The sequence below is a fragment of the Microtus oregoni genome, unplaced genomic scaffold (assembly GCF_018167655.1).
Source record: "Microtus oregoni isolate MIOR12 unplaced genomic scaffold, Mior012 000008F_ref0000371, whole genome shotgun sequence".
NCBI classification, from domain to species: Eukaryota; Metazoa; Chordata; class Mammalia; order Rodentia; family Cricetidae; genus Microtus; species Microtus oregoni.
This window is the reverse complement of record NW_024543067.1, coordinates 57,698,557-57,723,830: the sequence shown is the minus strand read 5'-3', so window position 1 is coordinate 57,723,830 and position 25,274 is coordinate 57,698,557. Positions and strand designations below refer to the sequence as shown.

The window sequence follows — 25,274 nt, the reverse complement described above, 5'->3', positions numbered from 1 at the left end:
GGCATTTGACTAAGTGCACACTAGATAGTCTCTTCTAGGCCATTTTCCCCCGGTGGGTAGTTGGTGAGGTTTCAGTAAAGGCACTGGCAATTGGACTTAAGTGAAAGTTTGGCCAGGCCTGTTATTCAGTAGTTATCTGTTGTGCCCACATAGTGCTGGCATGAAGTGACCTTTGTCCTCATGAAGTGTCCTGAAAGAAGGGCCACTGATCGAGACTAACAGGCAAAGGTTTTCTCTTTAGAACGAAATCTACTGGGATGACTGGTCACAGCTGAGCATCTTCAGAGCTTCCAAAAACAGTGGAGCACGGATGGAGATTCTAGCAAACCAGCTCACAGGCCTGATGGACATGAAGATTTTCTACAAAGGAAAGAACGCTGGTGAGACAGCCCCCTCGTCTGTGTCCCCAGACTTGGTCTCCAGAAAGGGGCTGCACGGGGGCCATCTCGGCTCCGTGCAGATCTGGCAGTTTGCCTCTCTGTTGTCACAACGACATGCACATTATTTCATTTCTTCCTAATGACATCTTAATTTCTTTCCTAATGATACACAAACAGCTGGAAGACAGCATGTTCTGCCTGCCTGGGGTGCTGGGCCTTGCTTGGTGATTACACCCTTTTCCTGCCCTTGGTTCCTCGCGGATGGGTGGTATGGGCTTCTGGTGGTCCCTGTGAGAGGCCCAGCATGCGCTTAATCCCTGTTTGGCACATTCACAAGGAGGGGTGAGTGTTGGGCGCTCAGATGTTTGACTGCCCATTGAGCATACCTTCCCCTGTGGCCACGCTTTGTGTACCTGTGCTGTTTTCATTCACAATCCCACCTTGAACGTCTAAACCGCAGGGAATGATGTCCGACCTTCTCTTCTTAATGCTTCACCAATTCATAGCGATTAGTAGGTGCTCACTTCTTATTTGTTGAAAGAAGGGATGGCCAGAGAGGGGAAGAGCTTCCGTTTTCATGTTACTTATTTTTATTTAGATGCAAATCCCCACATGGCAGCTCAGGCTAGCCTGAAACTCACTGTGGGACTCAGGCTAGCCATCCCCCTGCCTCAACCTCCCAAGTGCTGGAATTACATTCTTTCTGTTTTCTTTTTGAAACAGAGTTATGTTGCCTAGGTTTTCCTGGAACTCTCAATCCTCCTGCCTCAGCTCACTGAGCTCTGGGTTTACAGGTGTGCACCACACACTCCTGGCTGTGCTTCTTCTTGTAGAACTGTTGGCTCAGGGTTCTAGAACCTCCCATCAAGGTTTGCCCTGCTGCTCCTACAGGCCATGGTTGGGATTGTGGTAGCTTTCTTTCTTCCTTGAATGCCTGCTTGCTTATCTTGAAGGAGACTCCTGACTCTCCAGGAGAAAGTTGAGGCTTTGCCAGGAAAAATAGTCCCTTTAAGCAAGCCTTCCTTATCTCCACAGGATTAAGTAGCTTCCTGGGTCTGCTGGCTTGCCTCTGTTGACATACTACTGGGTTCCCTATCTTGAACTATATGGTTGATAGATACTCTTTTGTGCTTATTGGCTCACCACATGAAGAGAAAATTGACAGGGAAAATAATACAGTTATAGATAACCACTGTTATCCCTTGGGAACTAAAGAAGATTGCATGAGAAAGCTCTCCAAATATAAATCAATAGTGTTTGTGTGGCTTCACAATGTGTGTGTGTGTGGGCGGGGGGTGGTATCATGACCCACAATTTGTAGAACAAAGAAAGAAATCATAGATATTAATTAGTCTTCCCAAAGGTTCTCACCAGTGTTAGTGGCTGCCACTAAATGGAGAAGCCACTTTTTCTTTCCTTTCCTTTCTTTTTTTTAGACGAGGCACCTGTTTTTATGGTTTTGTGTGGTTTTAGATTTTTGGTTTTTTGAACATGATTATGCCACTCCAGCTAATTTTGAGAGACACCCGATCTACGAAGTCACATGAGATGATGGGGCCCTGCTTATCACCTCAGTAACATTCTCTCTAGGCCTGTGATGGAGGACACCACCCCCTCTGCTCCACTTTGCAAGCCACAGGCTGTTCTTGAAGAAGCCACCTAGTCCAGCATAAATCTGTTTTTATTAATGCTCCTAGCCTGCTGGGTGTGTGCCCAGCAGCTTCTATAGACTGTTCCCAGTGGATCTGATTGTCTCGGGCTCTCCACATCCTGTCTTGGCTGCTTCTTAGCCCAGCAACCCAAGCACAGCTGAGAGGCAGTCACACCCAGCCTACACACAGCTGGGGAGCAGTCAGTCTGAACCCCTGCAGTCTGTGTACTGGACAGGGTTTCAGCTGAGAAGCAGTCACACCCAGCCTACACACAGCTGGGGAGCAGTCGGAGTCCGAACCCCTGTAGTCTGTCTGCTGGACAGGGTCTCAGCATAGTCATCATTTCCTTTTCATGTCCTAAAGAGTGACTGTCACTTAAACTAGCTGGAGAAGAATAATTCAGGGGTTGGGGGTGTGTGTCTAGACCTGAGGAAGGTGTGGTTTGAGAGAGAGAGGTTCTGGTGGCAAGACACAGACAGAGATACAAGATCAGGGGTGACTGTCACTTTGGCCTGGTTGCACTTAATGTGTCTCTTTGCTCCCCATTTGGGGTTTTCTTGTATCCTTCCTTTATACTGAGCAGGAATTTTCCAGCAAGCGCCCAGACTCCTGGACAGTTTGAGTTAATGCTTCAGTGATGACTCTGGCTACTGGTGCCGTGCAGGCCCCTCAGTCCTAAGCTTGTTCACTTTAACCTCCCTCCTTCGGTAGCTCCCTAAGAGGGTATCCCAGTGCAGGATGCAGTGCCCGGCCATCTACCTTCAATATTTTTGTTATTCTTTCCTAATACACGTAGGGTTTTCTATTTGCCAAGTGTATGATAATGGTAGGTGCATTGTTAGGGGACAGCTCTGTCCCTCGCACCGTACTAAGGTGCTTCACAGGTCTGAGTGATTGTCATTGACCGTTCCCAGATCCACACGTCTTTGCATACTCCCGTTGTCTTTGCAGCCTGTGTGAAAGCCTGGTTCCGCAACCTGCCTGGTGAGAACTCGAGCCAAGTCTGAAATGTCAATGTCTGTGAAGCCATCAAGCTTCGCGCCCTCTGCCAGCGGTGGCTGGGGTGGCAGAGCCCTGGGAATGTGACTTTTTGTTTAGAAATCTACAGTTTGTTGGCTGCCGACCTGCAATCAAAGTTGGGTTTGCGTGGGTTTGAGATACTTGGTGGCTAGTGAAAATGTTTCTGGTTTTGCTCTCTGGCTGATTTTTAGGTTAGCTACTACTGCTGGTTCTGTAGGAAGTTTCTCTTTTGTCCCTTAAAGGGATCATTTTGCAAGATTATGGGCCTCTTCGGTTGATGCTGCCATGAGAAGTCTGCATTTCAGAGTTCTTTCAATTTTTCTCGAGAGCCTACTGTAAACACAGCTTCCAAGCATCTGCAGTCGGAGTGGGTATCTGTTTCTTGAGGCGACATGAATTTGGTAATTCCCAAATATTTAGATACTTAAGTGAGATGCTGTCAGTTTTGGGCTCTTACATTGATTCTAGAGGAATTTTCCAAAGAGAGAATCTGAAATGTCCTGAGTATGCCTTGTGAAGACATTGCGGGCTAGGTCCACTAAGGGGCATTTGTCTCTTCTTTCCCTGGCCTGATGGCCATCATACTGCACATTGTGGTATTCTGTGTGGCAGGTCTGTGATGGGTTCTCCCTCCGTCTCCGTTCGGGCTCTCTCATGAAGCACTCCCGTCTTCTGTTCTGTAGCTTGGTGCCAGCTGGGATGCTCTGCCCTGCCCAATTCCTGTCCTCAGACCTGGTGGCTTGCTTGGTTTAGCCCTGTATGACCTCTCATATTGCAGTGCCATCCGTCTTTGCCTGGATCAGTATGTTTTTGTTGTTGTTGTTATTTGATTTTTCGAGACAGGGTTTCTCCATAGCTTTGGAGCCTGTCCTGGAACTAGCTCTTGTAGACCAGGCTGGTCTCGAACTCACAGAGATCTACCTGCCTCTGCCTCCCGAGTACTGGGATTAAAGGTGTGTGCCACCACCGCCCCGCCGTGGATCAGCATCTTTAAGTAAGACTCACATTTTGGATTCTTTGGCGTGGACAGTTATTCATTCTGCATGTGAACATGCCTGTTACGTCATTTTATGGGTGCAGTTCATGTGCAGATGTCATCCTATAACTGAGCATGTTTAAGGGGCTTATTCTGTCAGCCTGCCTTTGCTTGGGACATAAACAACCCATCTCGTCATACCTGCTTTGAGTTGTTTGTCATTAGGAGTGGCCCTGTGTCAGCTCCTATAGTGAGGGCTGTGGTATTTGAGGCCAAGGAATCCTGGATTCCCACAGATGTCAGAGAAAGGCGGTGTCTAGGGATTCTGATCTGGTCAGCTGGCAGGTCTCCTCTGGTAATGAGGCTGTTATGGTGGACTGAGTCATTTGCTGGAGTCCTTGAATGTTATATCATGTGAATGAAACATTAATCTCTCTATGTGCACGCGCATGTGTGTACACATATATACTTATATGTGTGTGTGTGTTTGTATGTATAGTGCCTCATACTCTCTTTTTCTTAGCACATAGATGACATCGTTGTTAAATCACCCTCCGTTTTATTTGTGATACCACTAAAAGTTGTTGAGTTGCCAACACCCTCAAGGCCCTTGCCAATACTAATGATCATCTATAGTGGCGGTTACTGCTAATTGTCAGCCTGATAGAATCTAGAATCACAGTCGAGATGGGCCTCTCGGAGTATCTGTTGGGAATTATCTCCAGCACATTGGTCGAGATGGGAAACTCTGCACACTGTGGGTTTCACCATACCCTGGCTGGGATCCTGGCTGTATAGATAAACAAAGGGAGGGGAACGTCAACATTGCACCATAGTTTCTTCTTTTTGGCCTTGAGCGCAAAGGGTTCAGCTCCCTGCAGCTCTCCCTTCCACGACTTTTCTTCTATGATAGACTGTACCCTGTGACTGTAAGCCAGAGCAAACCCTGTCTCCTTTAAGTTCCTTTTTATCAGTAACAGGAAAAGAAGCTAAAATATCAATGAAATTTGTTTCCCAGCAGAGACCCAACTTAGCTTATGTCTTGGGTGCATGGAAAGAGATCATATGGATTTCTGGGAGGTGTGTGAGGAGTTATGTCCATGAAATGAAATGATTCAACCAAACCAGAAGTTTGAGTTTTATAAAAGGTTTCAATGTTTACTTTCCCCAGTTTCATGATTAAAAGCTGCAGGCAAAAGAAAAGAGTGCGAGGATTTTACGAATTCTGCGCCTTTACCTCTCCATAGCTGTGTCCTGCTAGTTGTTACAAAGTAGGTGTGGTATCCTCCACTTCTACTGGAAAAGTGGGGGGCAGGAAAGCAAGTTGGCCGTGTCTGTCTATCTGTGAGACCCCAAGAGTGCTGTGGAGTGTTTTGGACATGTTCTCCAGCATGCTTTTTACTAAGCCAACCCAAGGAAAAGATCAGTATAGTGGTTAGATCAGTACTGGGCTTGGCCCTTCTGTAGATTTAATGCATGATAGTGGCTAATCAGTTTTATGTGTGGTTCCTCATTCAGCCAGTTAGCTGTGCTGTGGCACAAAGGAGTTGAGAAAGGGAGACCATTACCTAGGTAGATATTTCGATGAAGGGCATTTGCACAAACCCATTCAAGCTGGAACAGGTTAAAAATATTATTGAAAGACAAAGGAGGCAGTAAGGACCCAAAGATGGGAGATCTGCCCAAACCTTCAGGTAACTGCGGGTGGGCATGAAAGTCACCTTTCCTTTTGCTGGGGCTGTGAAAAGGACATAGAAGAGTCTCCATGTCTCCTTCAATATCCTGACTCTGTAGACTGGACTTGCAGATCGGTCACAGCTACAGTTTACACACTGGTTAGGCTTCTAGGACCACTTTAGGTCCTGATCTGTAACCCTCCTCCTCACTCCAACTTCCTGGTTGATGTCTAAGCCTTCAGTAAGTCAGCTCCATCCACCAGGAGGAACATCTGCTTCCCTTGAGCCCCAGCCATCCTTTAAACTTTGAATATGTGTGAGTGTTTACCTGCAGGTAAGTGTGTGACCACACATGAGCCTGGCACCCACAGAGGTCATAAGGAGGCATCAGTACCGTAGAACTGGAGTCACAGATGGTTGTGAATCATCTGTGAACCATCTGTGAAACACGTGGGTGCTAGGAATGATACCCAGGTCTTCTAACGGAGCAACAAGTGCTTTTAGAGCCATCTTTTTCAGCTCCATGGGCCCAAGCACTTGTGGGAACAAGTCACTGAGAAGCCCTTACTGTGAGGAGTAGGTTCCTTCCTAGGGCTCTGAACAGAGGTTTATCCAGAGACTTCCTAGGCTCCCCACTGCCACATCCTGTAAGACGACCTTCAGTGGCTCATGTTCTTTGGCTCCCCCACGTGTGTGTTAACCCAAGTCCTGTTTTTGTGTTTTCTCTCCAGGAAGCAATGCCTGTGTACCTCAGCCCTGCAGCCTGCTATGTCTCCCTAAGGCCAACAACAGCAGAAGCTGCAGGTGTCCAGAAGGTGTGACCAGCAGTGTCCTCCCCTCTGGGGACCTGATGTGTGACTGCCCTCAGGGCTACCAGAAGAACAACAACACGTGTGTCAAAGAAGGTGTGGCCCCATTCCTTCCCACCCTTCTCCCCCTTCCCTCCTGATCTCAGTGTTTCCTAGGCTTTGATTATTAGAAAATGTCCCACATAGTAGACATGATACCCATTGGGTACTAAAGAGAGGTTCTGGTTTGGGCTCTAAGGTCTCTGACTCTTCAGTCCCATTCATAAGAATCCTAGGTTTATTTATATAAAGGACATAGCTGTGCCCCTTGGTTTAATGTCAAATGACACAAGCTTTCTTCAGGCCCATCTTCCTTTTGTTTCGTTCATTCCTCTCCTCACCCACCCCTCTCACACAGGTTCTCCAACATGTGCCTTGAAAACCCTGAAGCAGCCTGCCTTCCAAACACAACTGGCTAAACTCTGTCAGACACACAGGTTCTCCAACATGTGCCTTGAAAACCCTGAAGCAGCCTGCCTTCCAAACACAACTAGCTAAACTCTGTCAGACACACAGGTTCTCCAACATGTGCCTTGAAAACCCTGAAGCAGCCTGCCTTCCAAACACAACTGGCTAAACTCTGTCAGACACACAGGTTCTCCAACATGTGCCTTGAAAACCCTGAAGCAGCCTGCCTTCCAAACACAACTGGCTAAACTCTGTCAGACACACAGGTTCTCCAACATGTGCCTTGAAAACCCTGAAGCAGCCTGCCTTCCAAACACAACTGGCTAAACTCTGTCAGAGCAGACCACTCGTCTGCCGTCGCAGAGCTGGGGATCGCTCAGGCTTTCAGATCAGTGTTGGCCGCGCTCTAAAAGTCTCGACTTTCAAACTGCGAGCGATTAAATGACAGGAGGAGCCTCGTCTTTAGCCAGTTTGAGTTTGGATACATGGTTTTAAAATCTTTTCCTATGAGAATCTGACACCCCCTTCCCACGCCTGTCTTGTTGCTTGTTGCCAACACCCCAGTCCCTAAACTCATATTCTTACCAGGGAGAGCCCAGGCAAGGTGGTCTTGGCGCGAAGTACTTGAATTGATGGCTGGATTCCTGTGTTTCCTTATTCTTCGGCTCCTATTTGCTCTGTAATTCTAGCCACACTTCTCTGAGCCAGGGCAGGCGAGTATACAATGGGAGCCTTATCATCCTGCTTCCTTAGAAAATACAAGTGGAGAGGAGATGACTCTCCTCCTTCCTCAGAAGCAGGAGGCTTCCTTTCATGTTCTGAATGGCATCTTAAAGCTATCTGGAAAGAAAGTCAACAGTGAATTATAAGAAGAAGGGAAGGGTTTCTCCAGTCACCACTGGAATGCTTTTGATTGTCTACACAGGCCAGCGGTGTCCTTGGCCCAGTGCTCAACAATGCTTTTGTGTCCTATAGAAGTCCTTGCTTTGAAGAAGCCATGGGGGGGGGGGGGGGGAAGAAAGATCAGAATGTCATATTATTGAAATCTTAAAAAGCTGCTCAGTTATTAAATTAATGCATGTATAGCTATATAACTACACAGAATCATTCTTTCCTAACCCAGGATCTATGACTTCTGTGGATACTAAATTCCATGGATTCTCAAGTCCTTTATATATATAAAATAGCGTAGTGTATTTGCTTGTAACCTGTATCCAATTTGGTATATATCTGCAGCTACCTCTAGATTGTTAGGAAGACCTGCTGCAGTATACATACTATGCAGATAGGTGTTGAACTGGGAATGATACCACGGAGGTGAAAGTTTGTCATGTTCAATACAGATGCAGTTTCCCCCAAATACTTCTGGTGCTCTACTAGCTGAGTCTTGAATATGGAAACTGTGAGTACAGAGAGCCAGCTAGGTGTATATTATATCTGTGGATGCACCGCCTGGGTATGTCTGTAGACACAGCCACATGAAGGCTCGTTTGTGTAATTTATATTTTACTTTTGCTGATGGCAAGATCTGTTCCCCAGTAGACCCATCTGGTGTCAGCGTTTTCCTTTTCTTCATAGTAATCACCTCTAAATACTTGCGGTCTGCCTCATCTTCAGTTTTAATTGAAAGAAAAAGAAAGAGACTCTGGGGGTGGGGGTGGGGTGGGGGCATTTCCTGCCTCCTATGCACGTGCGCTCTCTTGACCTCCCTCCCCACTCCATCCCATCTATAGTGGAGTGGTATAGGGGGAAGAGAAATGGAAACTGAAAAGGGAAAGTGTTGTGGCCCAGTGCTGAGAATAACACCGGTTTCAACCCCACCCCACCCCATTTGTTTAGAGAACACCTGTCTTCGCAACCAGTATCGCTGCAGCAACGGCAACTGTATCAACAGCATCTGGTGGTGTGATTTCGACAATGACTGCGGAGATATGAGTGACGAGAGAAATTGTCGTGAGTCTCCAGGCGCGGGAGAATTTCCAGGATATTAAACACGAACCCTTGCTCAGGAGGCTGACTGGTCCTTCTGGGTTGTGGCCTGTGGTTTAGGATACTGCCTGGCCACTTTTGTTGGTGTGTTTCTCTAAATGGATGGGATTTAGGCAGCAGAAAAAAAGCAGCTGTAAATATCTGTTAGATATATTATTTTATATTACATATGTAAATTTAAGTCGCAGACTATTTACATGTAAGCCTTCAAGGCTGAAACTGAGCTGACTTGCAGTGTGGGTCATGATCTTGGTGTGTGCACTGTCACACAGCTGGTAACTCTGGAGTGGATGACAGGTGAATTATTTGATTTGTAAATTTAATACTCGGACATGTCAAAGCCAGGTAGCAGGTCCTCTTATGCTGTTTCAGCTAGCTAATGCAGGCTGCATGCCAGGCTGAAGGGAGATGGTTATAACTAATCTTACTGCCAGTGGGCCCAGAATGTGGGGAAATGTTGGAAGGTATATCACGTAAAAGTGACCTTTGTTTTGCCTGACTTCTATGGTCCAGTTCCATTTCATAGGGCCTAGAGGCAGACGTTTGCTTGACTTTAGCTGACTTTTCCTGACTTAAGTTTTAATGGCTTTGTTGTCTCTTTATAAAAACATACACTCACAGATATTTATTTAACAGCCCTGTCTCAGTCTCTTTTGCTGGGCTGGATGTAGGTAGGAAATTTTGTGTCTTGAGAAGTTACTGGAGGGTGCAGTAGAGTGGCTGCTGTAGCTAGAAGTGTCTGTCCTGCTTGGTCCTGCAACTGTTCAGTCCCAAAGAAACATATACAGGTTTATATTAATTATAAACTGTTTGGCCTATTAGCTCAGGCTTACTGTGAACTAGCTCATCCAACTTAAATTAATCCATAATTTTTGTCTATGTTTAGCCACGTGGCTTGGTACCTTTTCTCAGTAAGGCATTCTCATCTTTCTCTGCCTTTCCTCTTCCCCCTCACCCCACCTATACTTCCTGCCTGGCTACCGGCCAATCAGCATCTTTGCCATGTACAAGAGCATTATCCCACAGCAGTGTGCTGTGATGGACAGGACTGAACCATCTAGAAAAGGCACCCATATCAACTCCATTCGGCATGAATGAGGGTTCTGAGGAGCATGGGGACCACTGAGCAAAGGTGGAGGGAGGAAAGTGATGGGTATGGGAGCCACATGCTCCCCAGTCTCGTGGATGATAGGGGAGGTAGCATGCAGGACATAACTATGACCAACAGTTTTCTGGGTGTTCTTGGAATGGCAAATGCGAGCCACCCATGTGATGTGATAAGAAGTTACCTCTTGGAAGGATAAATAGTGGGTGGGATGAACTGGATGAGAGAGAAACTGTAATGACACTCAGTCAAGTCTGTCTTTCAAATCCATTACCCCTGGCTACCCAGAGGCTCTCTCGCCATGAGAACTGTAAGAACAGGTTAATGGGGGAAGCCTGTAGGCTCCAGCATTCTGTGGAGCACATGCTGGGGCACCATGTGCCTTCACATAGGCAGTAGGCATAGCAGAAGTAAAGAGATGCAGGCTGGTTTCCACATGTGTAGGACATGAGGCAGCAGGCCGTCCCTGTGCCCCAGGTTCAGAGTCTCCTAATAACTCCATGGGTGGACAGGAGCTTCTGTGTTTGCACAGGGTACTGCGAGCCTCAGCACTGTCCTCCCACAGACCTAGCCCCATGACAGCTTTCTCCACAGTTTGAACCCATGAAGTGGGTGAAATATGGGGATGTCTGCCCTCCTCCTGATTTGGTGTGACTGTCAGCAGAGGTTGACAGTCGCCCCCCCCCCCCCCATCTTGTCCCTACACAAGCTTTCTGCTCTCCTCTCTCTCACATGTGTGAACCCACTTGGCTTAGGTCCCCACATGTCACATGTGATGGGATGAGGTGATAAGGAGTGTAAAACCTCTCTCCTGGGAATCAGACAGAGGGGCTGGATCTGTCCCTCACAGCCTCGCCTTAGTGAGGAGTGACATGCCTCTCCAGATGGCGAGCCAAGCCCTGTCTGCAGGCCAGGTTGCAGAACAAGGCAGGGTGCTGTGGCATGGGGTGAACTACAGAGACACCCTGTCAGCTGCCGGAGAAAATACGAGGGGTGTTGCAGGCGACTTGGGAGGGATATTGTCAGTCATTTTCCTCCCCGTTAAACAGACTCCTCCAGCTGGGTGGATGTCAGACACTCAGGTTTTGACGTGAATCCCCTACAGTCTTGTCATTTCGTATTCATCCCCTGCCTCCTACCATGAGCTCAATTACAGGGAAGAAATGGAACCTCAAATAAGAGCTGCTGGGACGTCTAACAGCAATACCGCTGTTTGAAGTTTCATTTTACCTTGTGCCTCCACCCTCTGCTGCAGGATTCCGTCCTGCTCTTTGTGGCAGCTCCTCAGCAGCTCGCCAGGAGAGCAGCTCCCCTTCCCTGCATGTCTCCCTAGGGCCTTCCTCTGGGCCTCGGGGTTTCCGGATCAGCTAGGACATTTCTGCTTAGGAAAGGGAGTTAATTGTTTCCCTACCCACCCCTATGGCAGGAGAAAAAGAGACACCTATCAGAAATCCATTGTCTCTAAAGTCTGCTTGATAGGGTATGGCTGGAACCCTGTCTCCACAGTACTACCGCCAGGTACCAGTGCTTGGTGCAGTTTACCTGACCTTCACTTTGCTACAGAAAACAGGGCAGCTTAGGGAGGTTAGAATTGCCTGGGGAAGAGTTAGAGCTAGGATTCGAACCCCAGCCATCACTGCATGCAAACATACTTGTTTCTGCTGCAGGAGTCCAGCTACGCATTCCTTCACCTGTACGATGTGCCAGCTGCTGGCACAGGGCTGAACTTCCCTTGTGGTAGTTCTGTAGACAACATGGTTTATGCCACTCACTCGGGCAGAGTGCTTCACAATCTGGGAGGATTTTAGGGGCCACGCCAGCCCCTCCCTCCTTTCCCACCCAGCCAGCAGTGTCTACGTTCTAGGCCCTGTCTCCGTCTATGGCTGGCCCTGGAGACACCCGCATGCCTTTACCTAACTTGCTCTGTGAATTTCAGGTTCCCTCCTATTTGTTTCTGTCATAAGGCCTGGGTTTAGTTCTTGTTATTAACTGAAGCCCGCCTCCCTCTAGTTTCAACTGCTCTGCTGCTGGGAGGTTTGTAGACAAAAGGGATGAACTGATATAATGTATCCTCTCTTTCCCTTTGTAGCAACCACGGTTTGTGATGCAGACACTCAGTTCCGGTGCCAGGAGTCTGGGACCTGTATTCCGCTCTCCTATAAGTGCGACCTTGAAGATGACTGTGGGGACAACAGTGATGAGAGCCACTGTGGTAAGGGCATGTTCTGGGGCGGGGGGGCATGCTGCTCCCAGGGCTGTGTGAGTGGGTGGGGCGGGTTGGAGTAGAGCATTTCCAATGGATGATTGGGATTTAGCATCTTCCAGCTGCATGCCCATTTCTGCCCTCCTGGCAGGGGCCAGTCACTTTTCCTCTGCCCAGCTTTTGTTGTGCCCCTTCACTTTCTTTCATGGGCATTCAGTTACTCTGGCAACGCTTATCTCTGGCTAGATAGGATGTTGGGTTCCTGGTTAGGAGATGGCATCTAGACTCACCCTCCATCACTTCTTGATGAGCCTTTGTTTTCCAATCTTAAAAATGGGTCCTGCTTTCTCATTTGGGCAAGGTATAGTGAGAGGTGAAAGCAAGGCTGATTTTTTTCTGAGTGAATTCAAGAGTTCTTTGTATTTTTCATTCTATTATTATTGTGTGTGTTTATGACGTCTATGTGAGTGTGTGTGCCATGGTTTGTATGGGTGGGGAGGGGCCATGTTAGTGTGTATGTGGAGGGGGAACAGCTGCACAGAGTACAGTTGGGTCTCACCACCACCTCTATGTGGGATGTTGGTCGTGGGGTCGAACTCAGGCTTGCATTGTAAGCACTTTCCCCCACTGAGTCGTCTTTCTGCCCCACCAAGACTCACTGGGTCCTTAATATAAACTATAAGAGACCCCCCCCCCCCAAACACACACCTTAGATCAAGTGGAATAATAGCCCCAGGATCTTACCTTTGTGACCTTTAATTTCTTTCTTTCTTTTTTATTTTTTTTTTTTTTGAGACAAGGTCTCTATATAGTCTAGAGTGGCTTCGACCTTTAGATCCTCCTGCGCGGTCTCCTGAATGCTGGGCATACAGACACGTGCCTCCGTGTCCAGCTGCACAGATTCATTGTTATTCTTCTTTAAATCAATCTAACGTCATCGACTCTGTTAGACGTTGTCTGGCAGCATTGGTTTAGTATGGGCTTTCTAAATGGAGGTTTTTGTGTTTGGAAGAATGATGTTTTGCCATCACAGGGACTAGGAGGGCCTGGCATCTACTCTTTGACTGGGGTCCCTCTTAACGCTCTCCTCAGTGGGATTATTCAAAATGACAAGATCGTTTCACATCAGAATGGGGACCTGGGGCTCATGCCTCCCCTTTTGTAATGCCTTTCTGTTGTGTGGCACTGCCATGCCAATTCTGTGAGCCCTGGTCCCGAGCTGTTACTGTAGGAGGAGATTTTATGCAGTGTGCGTGTAGTGTGCCAGCCTGGGAACCTCTCAGACTGAAAGGGAAGTGAGAATGGAGGCCAGACGCCAACCCAGACATGCTGATGAGTTGCTGAGGCCCTGATGGCCCTCCCTTCTGTCCACAAGGTCAAGTCTAGCCAAGTTGTGTGTGTGACATGGACAAGGCCTGCTTTGTTTGCTGTGAGCAGGTGGTTTGACTCACAGGGACTAGATCTTGCGTTCACAAATCATGTCAGCACAAACAGATTAGTGGACACATTCAGGACCGCTGTTGCGTAGAGTGTATCCTGGCATGCCTAGGTGAGGAATGAGGAATTTTGCTTTATTTTTTTGTTTCATAATATTCTTTCAGCAAATGCCACTAAAAATGACCATGAGATCTAAAGTTTGTTTTCTTCTTTCTTCCATTTCTGCCCCAGAACTCAGAAGACTGAAGTGTATAGATAGGGTAGAAATGTACCTTTTCTAGAAGACATGTAACCCCACTTGGTTCCAAGTCTCTATTCTCTAGCTCCATCTCCAGGCAAATCACTGAGCACTCAGTAGCTTTAACATCCCTGTTCTCCATCATGAACCATTATCCTGGCCCATCATGAGATCCTACTCTTCGTAGTTCTCTGCTGCTGGCCCACCTCGTAAGTCTCAGACTCTCTTCACGAATGCCTTATTCACCACCTTTGCTAATAACCTGCCTTTGAGGAAAGCAACTTGGACAGCTGCCCTGGGTCCCATGCTTGGCTCTTCTTGTTTGCTGTCATCTTTAAAATTAATTCTACTATTATTATGGTTGTTATAATGTGTGTGTGTGTGTGTGTGTGTGTGTGTGTGTGTGTATACAGGAACCATGCACACATGTGGGGGGTCAGAGGACAACTTCATGGAGTTGATTCTCTTCTTCCATTTTTACATGGGTTCTGAGGCTGGAACAAAGGGTGTCATGTTGTGAGAGGGGCGGCAGGCCGCTTCCCTGCCGCCCCAGCTCCCAGCCACCTGGCTAGCTTATGCCCCGAAATAATTACATGGAAACTGTATTCTTTTAAACACTGCCTGGCCCATTAGTTCCAGCCTCTTATTGGCTAGCTCTTACATATTGATCTAACCCATTTCTAATAATCTGTGTAGCCCGCAAGGTGGCTTACCAGGGAAGATCTTAACCTGCATCTGTCTGGAGTGGGAGAATCATGACGACTGCCTGACTCGGCTTCTTTCTCCCAGCATTCTGTTCTGTCTACTCTGCCTATCCTATCAGGCCAAGCAGTTTTCTTTATTAGTTAACCAATGAAAGCAACAGATAAGATACAAGACCCACCTCCATCAGTGTCAGGTTTGCATGGCAAGTACTTTCATCTGTTGTGCTGAGCCTGCTCCACCATTCCTGTTGTTTTGAGGCTTAAGACAGTTCTTCTTGGAAGTTCTGTATCTTGGTCCTTTTGGGCTTCTGTAAAAAAAAAATAAAATAAGACCATATGACTTATCAATAATAGATTAATTTCTTTTTGTCATGGAGAATTGGTGCCCAGGTCAAGGTACCAGCAGATTTGCTATCTTGTGAGGGCCCTGTCTATTGTATGGTGCTTTCTCTGTATCCCTAGATGGCAGAAGTGGTGAAGGGCACCTTCTCCCTCAGTGGGGTCACAGATTCCACTCTTAATCACCTTCTAAAGGTCCATGTCCTGCTGCAGTGGTGACAGTTTCCATGTAGGGATTTGGGGGTGGGAACACGTTCAGGCCTCAGTGGGATTTCATGAGTCCCCCAGGGCCTGGGAAAGATAGTCTAGGGACTCCGTGATGAAGCTGCACCACATCACTGGCCTCAGGAACCTTTCCTCCTAAAGAGCAAATCTATGAGCATCCCAGAGGAAAGAAAGTCCTGAGCTGCATCTCCTCCTTCAGAGATCTCAGCTCTAAGCCCACTTTCCTTGAGTAGAGCATCTTCCAGTGATTGGCTCACGTGACCTCTTCCTCAGCAGTGTGTCTCTAGGATTTCCTGTCTTTCTGTCTGTTCTCTGGCCTCTCTCATCACGGCATCCCAACTTCCTTTCCATTGCCATAGCGAGGGAAAAATCTTTGTGGAGTACACTAAGTGGATGCCAAGATAAATTGATAAATGGGAGAGGTGAGTTTTTTTTTTCCCTCTGAGTTCCAGGGTGTCGGTATCTCAGCACATATAGAACCTGTTTCCAGCATGCATGGCAGAATTACTCTGGGTGACCTTACATCCTCGGTTTGAGGCCTTTCTGTCCGGTGTCTGGTAGATCTGTAGTGGATGGCTCCTGACGAAGGTCTCTGTGTCCACGCTGTCAGAAGGATGGGTGGCTTGTGTCCATTTCCGACTCCTTAGATGCTTAACCTCAGCAGCCAAATTCTGAGCACAACTTCCCAACACCATCTTGTGCTTCTTCCCCTGCAGAGATGCATCAGTGCCGCAGCGACGAGTTCAACTGCAGCTCTGGGATGTGCATCCGCTCCTCCTGGGTTTGCGATGGAGACAACGACTGCAGGGACTGGTCTGACGAAGCCAACTGTACCGGTCAGTACTGCCTAGACCTAGGAAACGGCACTCATCTCTTTGTGTCCCAGTGGGCACTGAGGCCTTAAGTGAGCATAGAAATTAGCCGCTGAGAATTAGCGTGGAAAGCGTCTAGGTCAGCCCTCCTCAGAGTCCGTGTATGATGAGGGTATGAACTATGAGCAGAACTGCACAGTGTCCTGAGGGAGTTACATTCTGGAGTCTTCTTCTTAGTTCTTCAGGACCAGTCAGTGTAAGCCATTCATACAGACTGACTGTTTTCTCTAGGAACCGTGCCTTTTTTTAAGATTTATTTTTATTGTTATGTGTACTAGTATTTGCCTGCATGTGTGTCTTTGTGCCATGTGCATGCAGTGCCCTCAGAGGAGGTTAGAGAAGGGCATCAGATCCCCTAGAAACGAAGCTACAGATGGATGTGAGCTGCCAAGGACATGGTTTGAGTAACACTAACCTAGCTAATGCTGTCAAAGTGGAGCATCCAGGGTTCACTAAAGCAGTTAAGATGCAAACTGCATTTCTTTGAGTTAAGAGTTCATTAGAATAAAATTGGAAACCTCCTGAGTGGGTCATGAATGCTAGGCAGTGTAAGGTAGGGACTATGTTCTGATTGCTCTCGTGGTTTCACCATGTGTGGCCTGTTGAGGAGGAAAAGCGGGCTGTCACAGGAGCCGCTGTGAGCCCAGGAGCATGTGGATGCTGTCTGTAGGCTTGGGTTTGGGTAGCTAATTAATGTGTCAGAAGGGTGTGCCTGGGCATTCCGTATGTAAATTACAGCCTGATTGAACGTCTTATTAGTGCTGCCATGTTAGACCAACCCAGCCTCCAGGAGCTTGTACCAGACTTCTAGAATAGACTAGCATTGCAGTACTATGGGTGGGCATGTCATAAACTCCAGGTTTTCTCTCTGGTTTCCTGTAGGAAGGTTTCACTGGTGGAACGCCAATTTTGCCATTTAACTGCAACCTTGTGCCAATGGTTCTCCAGTTGTTTTAAGGTTGATTCTCCTCCTTGCCATCTCCAAATAGCTGGGGGGTGAATCTGAGCTCACCGTGCCTTGGGCTTAGCACTTCAGTTCCTGACCTATTGAATTAAGACAAGGAAGATGGGTCAGGGTCTGGAGGTCTCAGCTCACTGTGCCCTCTGTGTTGTGAGTTCTCCTTGTTCTCAGCATCCCCTAAGGTACCCAGGCTCTGTCTGCAGTCTTCATTCCTTCCCACACACCCTAATTGTTTTGCTATTCACTTCAGAAGTATTTTGTCTTGTACTCTTACTATCTTTCCTCTCTCCTCTCTCAGGTATAGAAGCATTTTAAATCCAGGCCCACAATTCCAAAATTAAAATGCTTAGCAAATTCTTGAATACTTAAAAGCACTGTATATTTAATATTTCAATTTTATCTTTTAAAAATTTGAGCATTAGGGTTGAGAATGTAGATCAATGATAGAGCATTTGCCCAGCGTGCTTCAGACCCTGGGTTTGATTCCTATCATCTCTGAATAAATAAATAATAAATAAATAAATGTCTAAAACTTGGTTGTTGTTATTACTTAAGTTTCTGTTTGTCATCTCTCCATCCATCATCTATTTGTCTGTCTCTCTATATCATCATCTGTCTATATATCATCTATCTATCTATCTATCTATCGTCTATCTATTTATCTATCTATCATCTGTCTATCTATCTATCTATCAATCATCTGTCTATCATCTATCTATCATCTATCTATCTATCTATCTATCTATCTATCTATCTATCATCTGTCTATCATCTATCTATCTATCTATCTATCATCTATCTATCTATCTCTCTATCATCTATCTATCATCTATTGTCCATCTATCTATCATCTATCGTCTATCTATCTATCTATCATCTATCTATCATCTATCTATCTATCTATCTATCTATCTATCTATCTATCTATCTATCTATCTTGTTTCAGAGATAACCTGCAATTCTTTCTAGTTCTCTTTATACTTTTTAAATATCATTAATTATTCAAACTTAGTCATTGTAACATGGTCTTTTTTAATACCCTTCCTAGGAGCCCAGTGCTTTGTAAGAAATGAGACAGCGGTCCTCCTCCTTAGACTACAGTGTTCACCTGTGTAGGCCTACTTATGTGTGGGAAATGATTTTGGTCAGGTATTCTAACAGATTGTGATAGGGTGGGGAAAATCAAAGTCAGAGGACAAGCGGTAGGATGCTTACCCCACCAACCCCACAGTCACAGTGACTCCCATCATGCAAAGAGTCCTTAAGTCCCCCAAATCCTGCACACCAAATCAGTCATCCTCTTCATTGTTGTAACTGAAGTATTATTTTTGAGCACATACCATTTCTCAAACACTTAAAACGAGAGGAATATTCAATTACTCAAAAGACTGTGTTTTTTAATCCAGAAAAGGAAAAACTTATACATTCTAGGCATTGCTGGTCACTTGAGCAAAACTATGCAAACTGAAAAACCTTACTAGGCTCAGCATCTGGCTAAAGTCCGGGGATCTTTAAAAGCCTCCTGGGGTTGTCATTTAGAAACCACCCCCAGCACTTTGAAATTGTTTTCAATTAAAAACAAGCATACAGAGTGGAAAGCAATTAGCTTCTCGTGGTAATAGCTTTAGATGACTTTGTGCCAAGGAACCAGGCTGAAGCTTGGTCAGATTCTCTTCATCAATAAACCCCAAAGAATCTAGGTAATGGCTGTTAGTGCATAAAAACTCAGGTAACACACACGATTCATGGGTCCCTCTTTTTTAGCACGAGTATATTTTTTTAAGATGTTTAATGGATTCTAAATGCCTGAACTTGTAAACATCAAAAATTCTCAGTAGGCTTATGTATGTGCCTCTTCAGTCTTCAAAGAGATGAAAAGACAGATAATGGATCGTACTTGTTTTAGAATGCTTTGAAGAACCAGGTTTGGTTATTTCTTGCCATTACAAGAGAATAGCCTTCAATTCAGTAGAAATTCTGGAGGACACTATAAACCAATTTTCCCAACTCTTCAACAGCAAGCCATCAGTCATCTCCATTGAATAAAAATGTGTAGCTTCTTCTTCTTAGCAGCCTGCTCTTATTTGTGCCCTCCTGTTGGGAGGATGTCTATTCACACAGCTGGACCAACAAGGAGCCAGCCTAGGTTACAGTAGTTCCTTGCCGATGGTTTTGCTCTCTGTGATTTGACTTTGGATGGTGGTCAATTGCCATGCAAAAAGAGAAAATTCCAGAAATAAACAATTTTAAAATTGTAAATGAGTTTTATGCCATATAGTATGATTGTTTTATTTTATTGTTAGCTGTTGTTTATGGTTATTATTTCTGTGATTAAGCATCATAGTTATGTATATGTTAGAACATAGATTTGCCATGTTCAGTAGCATCTGAAATTCTAGACATCCATGCAGTGTCTCAGAGAGTGTCCCCTGAAAATCAGGAGAACCGATGATTTCTTTATGTCAGTTGTGAACCATACAAATTCTGGCTTTTCTTCAGCACTGAACAGAAAACAAAACCCAGTTTCTTCTTTCTTCATGAGAGGATGGAAAAGTCCATTACACTTTGGCTTGGGTTGGATGCAAATATTGTCTACTTGAACTAATCTTTGAGGTTTAATAACTTGTGCACCAATGACTCTGTTAGTTTCTGACAGCACCTCTAAGGCCTGGTGTTGTGCATGCCTGTAATCCTAGCCCTCAATTGCAGGGAGGCAGAGCCAAGTAGATCTCTGTAAGTTCAAAGCCAGCCTGGTCTGTACAATGAGTTCCATGGCAGCCAGGGTTACATAGAGAGAGACTGACTCAAGCTGAAACAAATAAATAAATGGGTAAACCAAAAACAAATAAAACACTGTATCTCTCTGTCTCATTGGCTTCTTTTTAAGTGTTTGTACTGGATGCTAAGTGTGGCAGATGTTGCTCTTGACTTTATAGAAGGTTTAGATCATTCCACACTCCAGGCTTACTTTCTTTGAGATTCTGGATGAAATCATTGTGTTCTGTGGCAGGTTTCCACATCAAAAACTGGGTAGTGTTACTTAGAATTACATGAAGTCCCGTCGCTTCATAACTTAGATGAACTCTCAAGAAGCCAGGATAATGTGATAAAATTGAGGCCTCTACACAGTTGCTGAGGGAGGCTTAGAACCTTCCTTCCAGAACACACAGCCCCTCTTCTCTCTGTAGATATGTATTCCTGTATCTCTGGCATCTCTAGGAGGGGCCCTACGTGAGAGTGTGAAAGGGCAGCACAGTCTGCTACTGTTACAGCAGTATCTGTGTCCTAATCTCTCCAAGCCAGTCTCTCAGTTGTAAAATGGCCCATTAGTTGTAAAGCTCGAGTCTTTTCTGTGGGTGTCCAGGCCTATCCACTGACTTAGGGAACCCTGTGTAACCTGCAGATGCCTGCTGAGACATTCTGGATGACTTCTTGGTGACCTTGACCCATGTGCAAAGGAGCCATTCTTATAGCAGTGACTGTAGCACCGCCTCCTCTTCTCTTTTTCCAAGTGGTTGTGGTGGACATGATGCTGTGTACCAATGGCTGGTAGATATTGATAGAGGGAGAAGTCTCCCTGGTCTCCTGTCCCCTGCCCTTGCTTGTCTCTTTAGCAGCGAAGATATTACTAAGGGAAAACTACTTGTACCTCAAGTTCAGCCCTAGGTACTTGACTCTCCACCTAGGCAGAGCTCAGCTGCTCCCAAAGTCCCCACCTTGATATCTAATGTAGGACTTTCTTCTGGTAGGTGATGGGGGAGGGGGCACAAGAAGGAATGATTTGGTCCTTTTTTCTGTTGACAGCGATCTATCATACGTGTGAGGCCTCCAACTTCCAGTGCCACAATGGCCACTGCATCCCCCAGCGGTGGGCATGTGATGGTGACGCAGATTGCCAGGATGGTTCTGATGAGGATCCTGTCAGCTGCGGTAAATGCAAATTCCCTGGTCCCCTGCCTGGCCCTTCTCCCGGGGGGAGGGGCTGTCATTCAGGGGAGGGTCAGCTGATGGCCAGGTAGGTGAAACTGTTCTCCCATGTTAGCAGTTACACACACACACACACACACACACACACACACACACACACCCTGCTACTACAGTAATAAAGCAACATACACAGAGCTTTTCTACTTGACTGTTATCATTTCTTTTGCTGACATTCTGAATTTTCATAGGAGGGCAGTTATTGTGGACAAATGTCATTATATAAATTTTGCATAATCTTCTTTCACTTTCCAAAGCTTAAAACTAGCAATTTTCGTATACCTGCATTTCCTGTGTTGAATATTTTTCTGTGAGATGCATATTTATTTTATATTAATTATGATTATGTGATTTATCTAGCTGATCTCTGTTGAGCATTTGAGAGCGCTCCATTCTTATTGTTAAGCCAACACAACCCTCCATGTCCTTCGAAGGCTTGTTCTGCCATTGAACCATTTCCTGGGACACTTTGCACGGTGTGGACTGATGGTGGCAGAAGCTCCCATGCTTTCCCATGGTTCCCTTCGCTGCTAGGTTATCCTAAGTGCTCTCTGCCCATCCTGTACCATGTATTCCCTGTCGTCTCCCTTGATATTAGACTTTATCATCCTAGCTGGTTTTGGCCTTTATCAAAAATTATTTTACTTAGCAGCATTCACATCTTCCCAAATCCTGAGACCCACAGATGTTTTCTCTGTCTGAACGATGCTTTTTGACTGATTTTCTAGGAATGGTGACTTTTTACCAGATTGCATCTTATCTCCTTGCCTTGGAGCTAGTCTTTGTAGAGCTAACGGCAAGGCCCTGGGCTCTAGAATTCTCTGCTCATCCCGGTAGATCTGCCTTCACTAGCAGCGCTCCACTGCTCAGGGGGGAGAGGCTTGGGGTAAACTGTGCGATTCAAGCATTAGGATATCTTAGTTCTGGTTTCAGTTCCACTTGAAATAGCTGCAAAACCCCAGGCTCTCAACATCTCTAAGCAAACATACTCCAAAAGCACTTTGCCTTAGGATTCCTGAAGAATAAGAGTTAAGATACAAAGTGTTTTATAGAGCAGGATTTAATAACTAGGATTTTGTGTCCTTTTTTCCCCCCTAGTCACTGAAACTTTTTTTTCTTTCTTATAAAACTATAATGAATTTTCACTAGTATAGTCAGGGAGCTGGAGGTAGAAAAAGCATAAATGGGTCTATAGTAAACATTGCCCTCCTGTCTACCTTGTCTCTGTAGGAAACCATAATCTAATGGTTTACTTATTGGTTAATATTTTTGAATGTCTGTGAATTGTTCTGTGCATATATAGCTATGTGCTGTCTAAGGATGGTCCAGTCAGTGATGGGCTGTCTTTACAATGGTCCCATAAGATCACATGGGAGTCGTGGGGAGATGCAAAGTTCTGTCAGGTCATGACTCCTTCTGCAGCCTTCCTCACATCGTGGTGGGATGTGTCACTGTGTGTTTGTGGTGGCACCGTGTAAATGAGCCTGTAGCATTGCCAGCCGTATCCACACGCGGCACACACAGTTCCATGTTGTATGCGATACTCGGATAGTGATAACAAGCATACGTGCTACTGTTTGTGCTCACTGTATGATCTTTATCCTTTTGATCACTGTTATAGACCCCTTCTCGCAGGACGGTCAGCAGTAGGGCCTGCCATTTCACCTTGTGACAATGTCACCCTGCACCTCCTGCAGTAGAGCTGATTACAGACACACTTGGCAGCACGCACCCCCCCTCTGTCATATACAATATGAATACAAATTCAAAGGCACCACGTGTTAGTCCTCTTGTAAACACACAATATGCCATGAGTGTTATTTTGTACCTTGTTTTTTTTTTTCTTTAAATAGTTATAGATCCTGGAGAAAATTTTCTATAGTAGTTTTCTTCAGACTTTTTATGGCCAACTTCTCCTCCACTGTTCAGCCATTTATTGATCAGTCCCTACGTGTAGATGGCTTGTCACTGGTACAAAGTGTTCCAGTGTAACACTTGGGCTTACGCTACGTTCGGCTACATTATGTTCATATATTATTTTTGAATTGTATAAATAGAACACAATTTGGAATTGCAGGGTCAAAGACATATGTCAGTGTGTAGCTTTGCTAACCATTAGCAAACTACCCTTGAGGCGGTGTGGGGTCTGTACCCTGCCAACAACTGTGGGTGCCAGCCTGGTTTTTTTCTCTGTCATTCTTCTGTGACTGTCTTCCATTTCAGAGAAAAAGTGCAATGGATTCCACTGCCCAAACGGCACTTGCATCCCGTCCAGCAAGCATTGTGACGGCCTGCGGGACTGCCTGGATGGCTCTGACGAGCAGCACTGCGGTGAGCCCACTCCCTACCCTAGTGGACTCCAATCTGTTCATTTCTTCGGTACCTGGTCCCAGAGTGCTGGACCTAGAGGATGAGTTAGGCAAGGCACAGGGAGAGGGATGTGCTAAGGTAGGCAGAGTGATGGAGGGGGGTGGGGTCAGGCCATACTTGCGTAAATGTTGCCATTTGGCTGCCCTGGGTACAATCAGCTGCCCAATTGTTTTCACCTGGGCTCTTCCCTCTTCTGCATGACCGGCTTTATTACTGTTTATTACTGAATATCGCTTGAGGAGTGTTTTAGGCCAGATGACTCTTTTTTATCCCGTTTTCAATTCTCAAAAGAGTAATAAAGCCAGCGTTCTCCACAGATGGAAATAGCTGGGACTTTCAAAAACCACAGCATCTGGGGGCGACCCCAGACAGTCTGAGTTAGTCTAGAGTGTGACCTCGGTGTTGAGATATCTCCCTCTTTTACGGTGTTCCATGCTATTCTATCGTGCAGGCCAGGTCGAGAGCAAATGTGTTAGTGCAGGTGCTGTGATCTGGCCTCTAGGTAGGGTCCAGCCCATCACTCAAAAGCAAACATGTTAGTATGGGCATGGCTGCCTGGCCTGTGGCCAAATGCATGCCGTAGCCAGCTCTTCTGAATGAAGTCGCATTGAATACACTGGGTATCACCTGTTTATTTGTTGCATGTGGCTGTTCTCATGCTATCATAGTGAAACTGAGTAGACAAAAGAAGCTATGTTTTAGGCTTCTGTGAACAAAGCCTAATGCCATGGACTTCTCATGGGAACAACAGCTTAGGCTCGACATGTTTGTACACAGACACACGTGTTTGGGGAGCGGGAATATTATAAGGAATTCATTCATAAGATTATGAGGGCTATCAAAGGCAGTTATTACTCAACTCCAGATTCCATCTTGCTATGCATTCACATGGTCTCTTCATGCGTTTCTGATGTCTGTTCTTAAAAGGACACCTATCCTATTGTGGCTTCTTTAATCCTAATGACCTTTAAACCTGAGTCGTTTTTCTAAAGGGCCTGTCTCCAGATAGAGTTAATTACGTTGGGCTTAGCTCTTCAACAGAGATACTGAAGGCAGGGGTTCAATTGAGCCTGTAACACTGGTTTCTTGTAGATAATAATTGCTGACCTCTGTATCAGAGAGTCGGTGTCAGATTAATCATGGTGAAGGTTTGGACTTCGTGCTAGGCAGCTCTAGGTTGTAGTGTGTGCTTCTCCCTCGTTAGCCATGTGCCCTTGGTGGGGAGAGAACTTGATGCCGCGATCCTTATTTCCTTGTTTTATATGCAGAGATAATAAAATGTCTTATAATGTTGCCTCGGGGGTGCGACATGGTGCGCTCTATGGCAGTGCTTTAGCTTGGAGCCTTGCGTTAATAGGTACTCCGTCCACAGAGGCTCTCACATCCCTGCAGATGGTGGGTCAGTCCATGTGCATTTGGTCAGGACTGTCGAGCGCCCCTGCCGCCTCAGGCACTCATGGCTCTTCCTCGCCACTCTCTTTCAGAGCCCTTCTGCACGCGCTTCATGGACTTCGTGTGCAAGAACCGCCAGCAGTGTCTCTTCCACTCCATGGTGTGTGATGGGATCGTCCAGTGCCGTGATGGCTCCGACGAGGACCCCACTTTCGCCGGATGCTGTGAGTGGATGGGTGGGGAGGTCGGCCGCTCCGTGGGACCCCGAAGACTCGTGTGTCCCAGCCTTCTCTTTGTGGTTGTTCCTTTTCTCACATATGAACTGATGCTTTGTAACTATCCATACACAGTGACCAGGTGACCAGGTGACGGTGAGTGACCAGGACCTTGGCTCAAGGGTCACCTTGTGGGAGAGGCTGGCCTGCCATCCGTATTGAGGAGCTAATCTTTGTAGCACTGCTTTGCCCCAGTGGTCCCAATAGTGTATACTTTATT

The 25,274-nt window shown here is 46.1% G+C and overlaps 1 protein-coding gene across 1 annotated transcript in view; it reads left to right on the top strand.

Annotated features, from left to right (window-relative positions):
• Positions 1–25,274, top strand: part of Sorl1 (sortilin related receptor 1) — a 159,388-nt gene that overhangs the window by 94,394 nt on the left and 39,720 nt on the right. The window contains exons 21-28 of the mRNA XM_041657853.1: positions 242–380; positions 6,436–6,609; positions 8,800–8,913; positions 12,144–12,266; positions 15,917–16,036; positions 20,838–20,963; positions 23,241–23,348; positions 24,872–25,003. Of these exons, the coding sequence (XP_041513787.1) occupies positions 242–380; positions 6,436–6,609; positions 8,800–8,913; positions 12,144–12,266; positions 15,917–16,036; positions 20,838–20,963; positions 23,241–23,348; positions 24,872–25,003 (1,036 nt within the window). The remainder of the gene's footprint in view (positions 1–241; positions 381–6,435; positions 6,610–8,799; positions 8,914–12,143; positions 12,267–15,916; positions 16,037–20,837; positions 20,964–23,240; positions 23,349–24,871; positions 25,004–25,274) is intronic.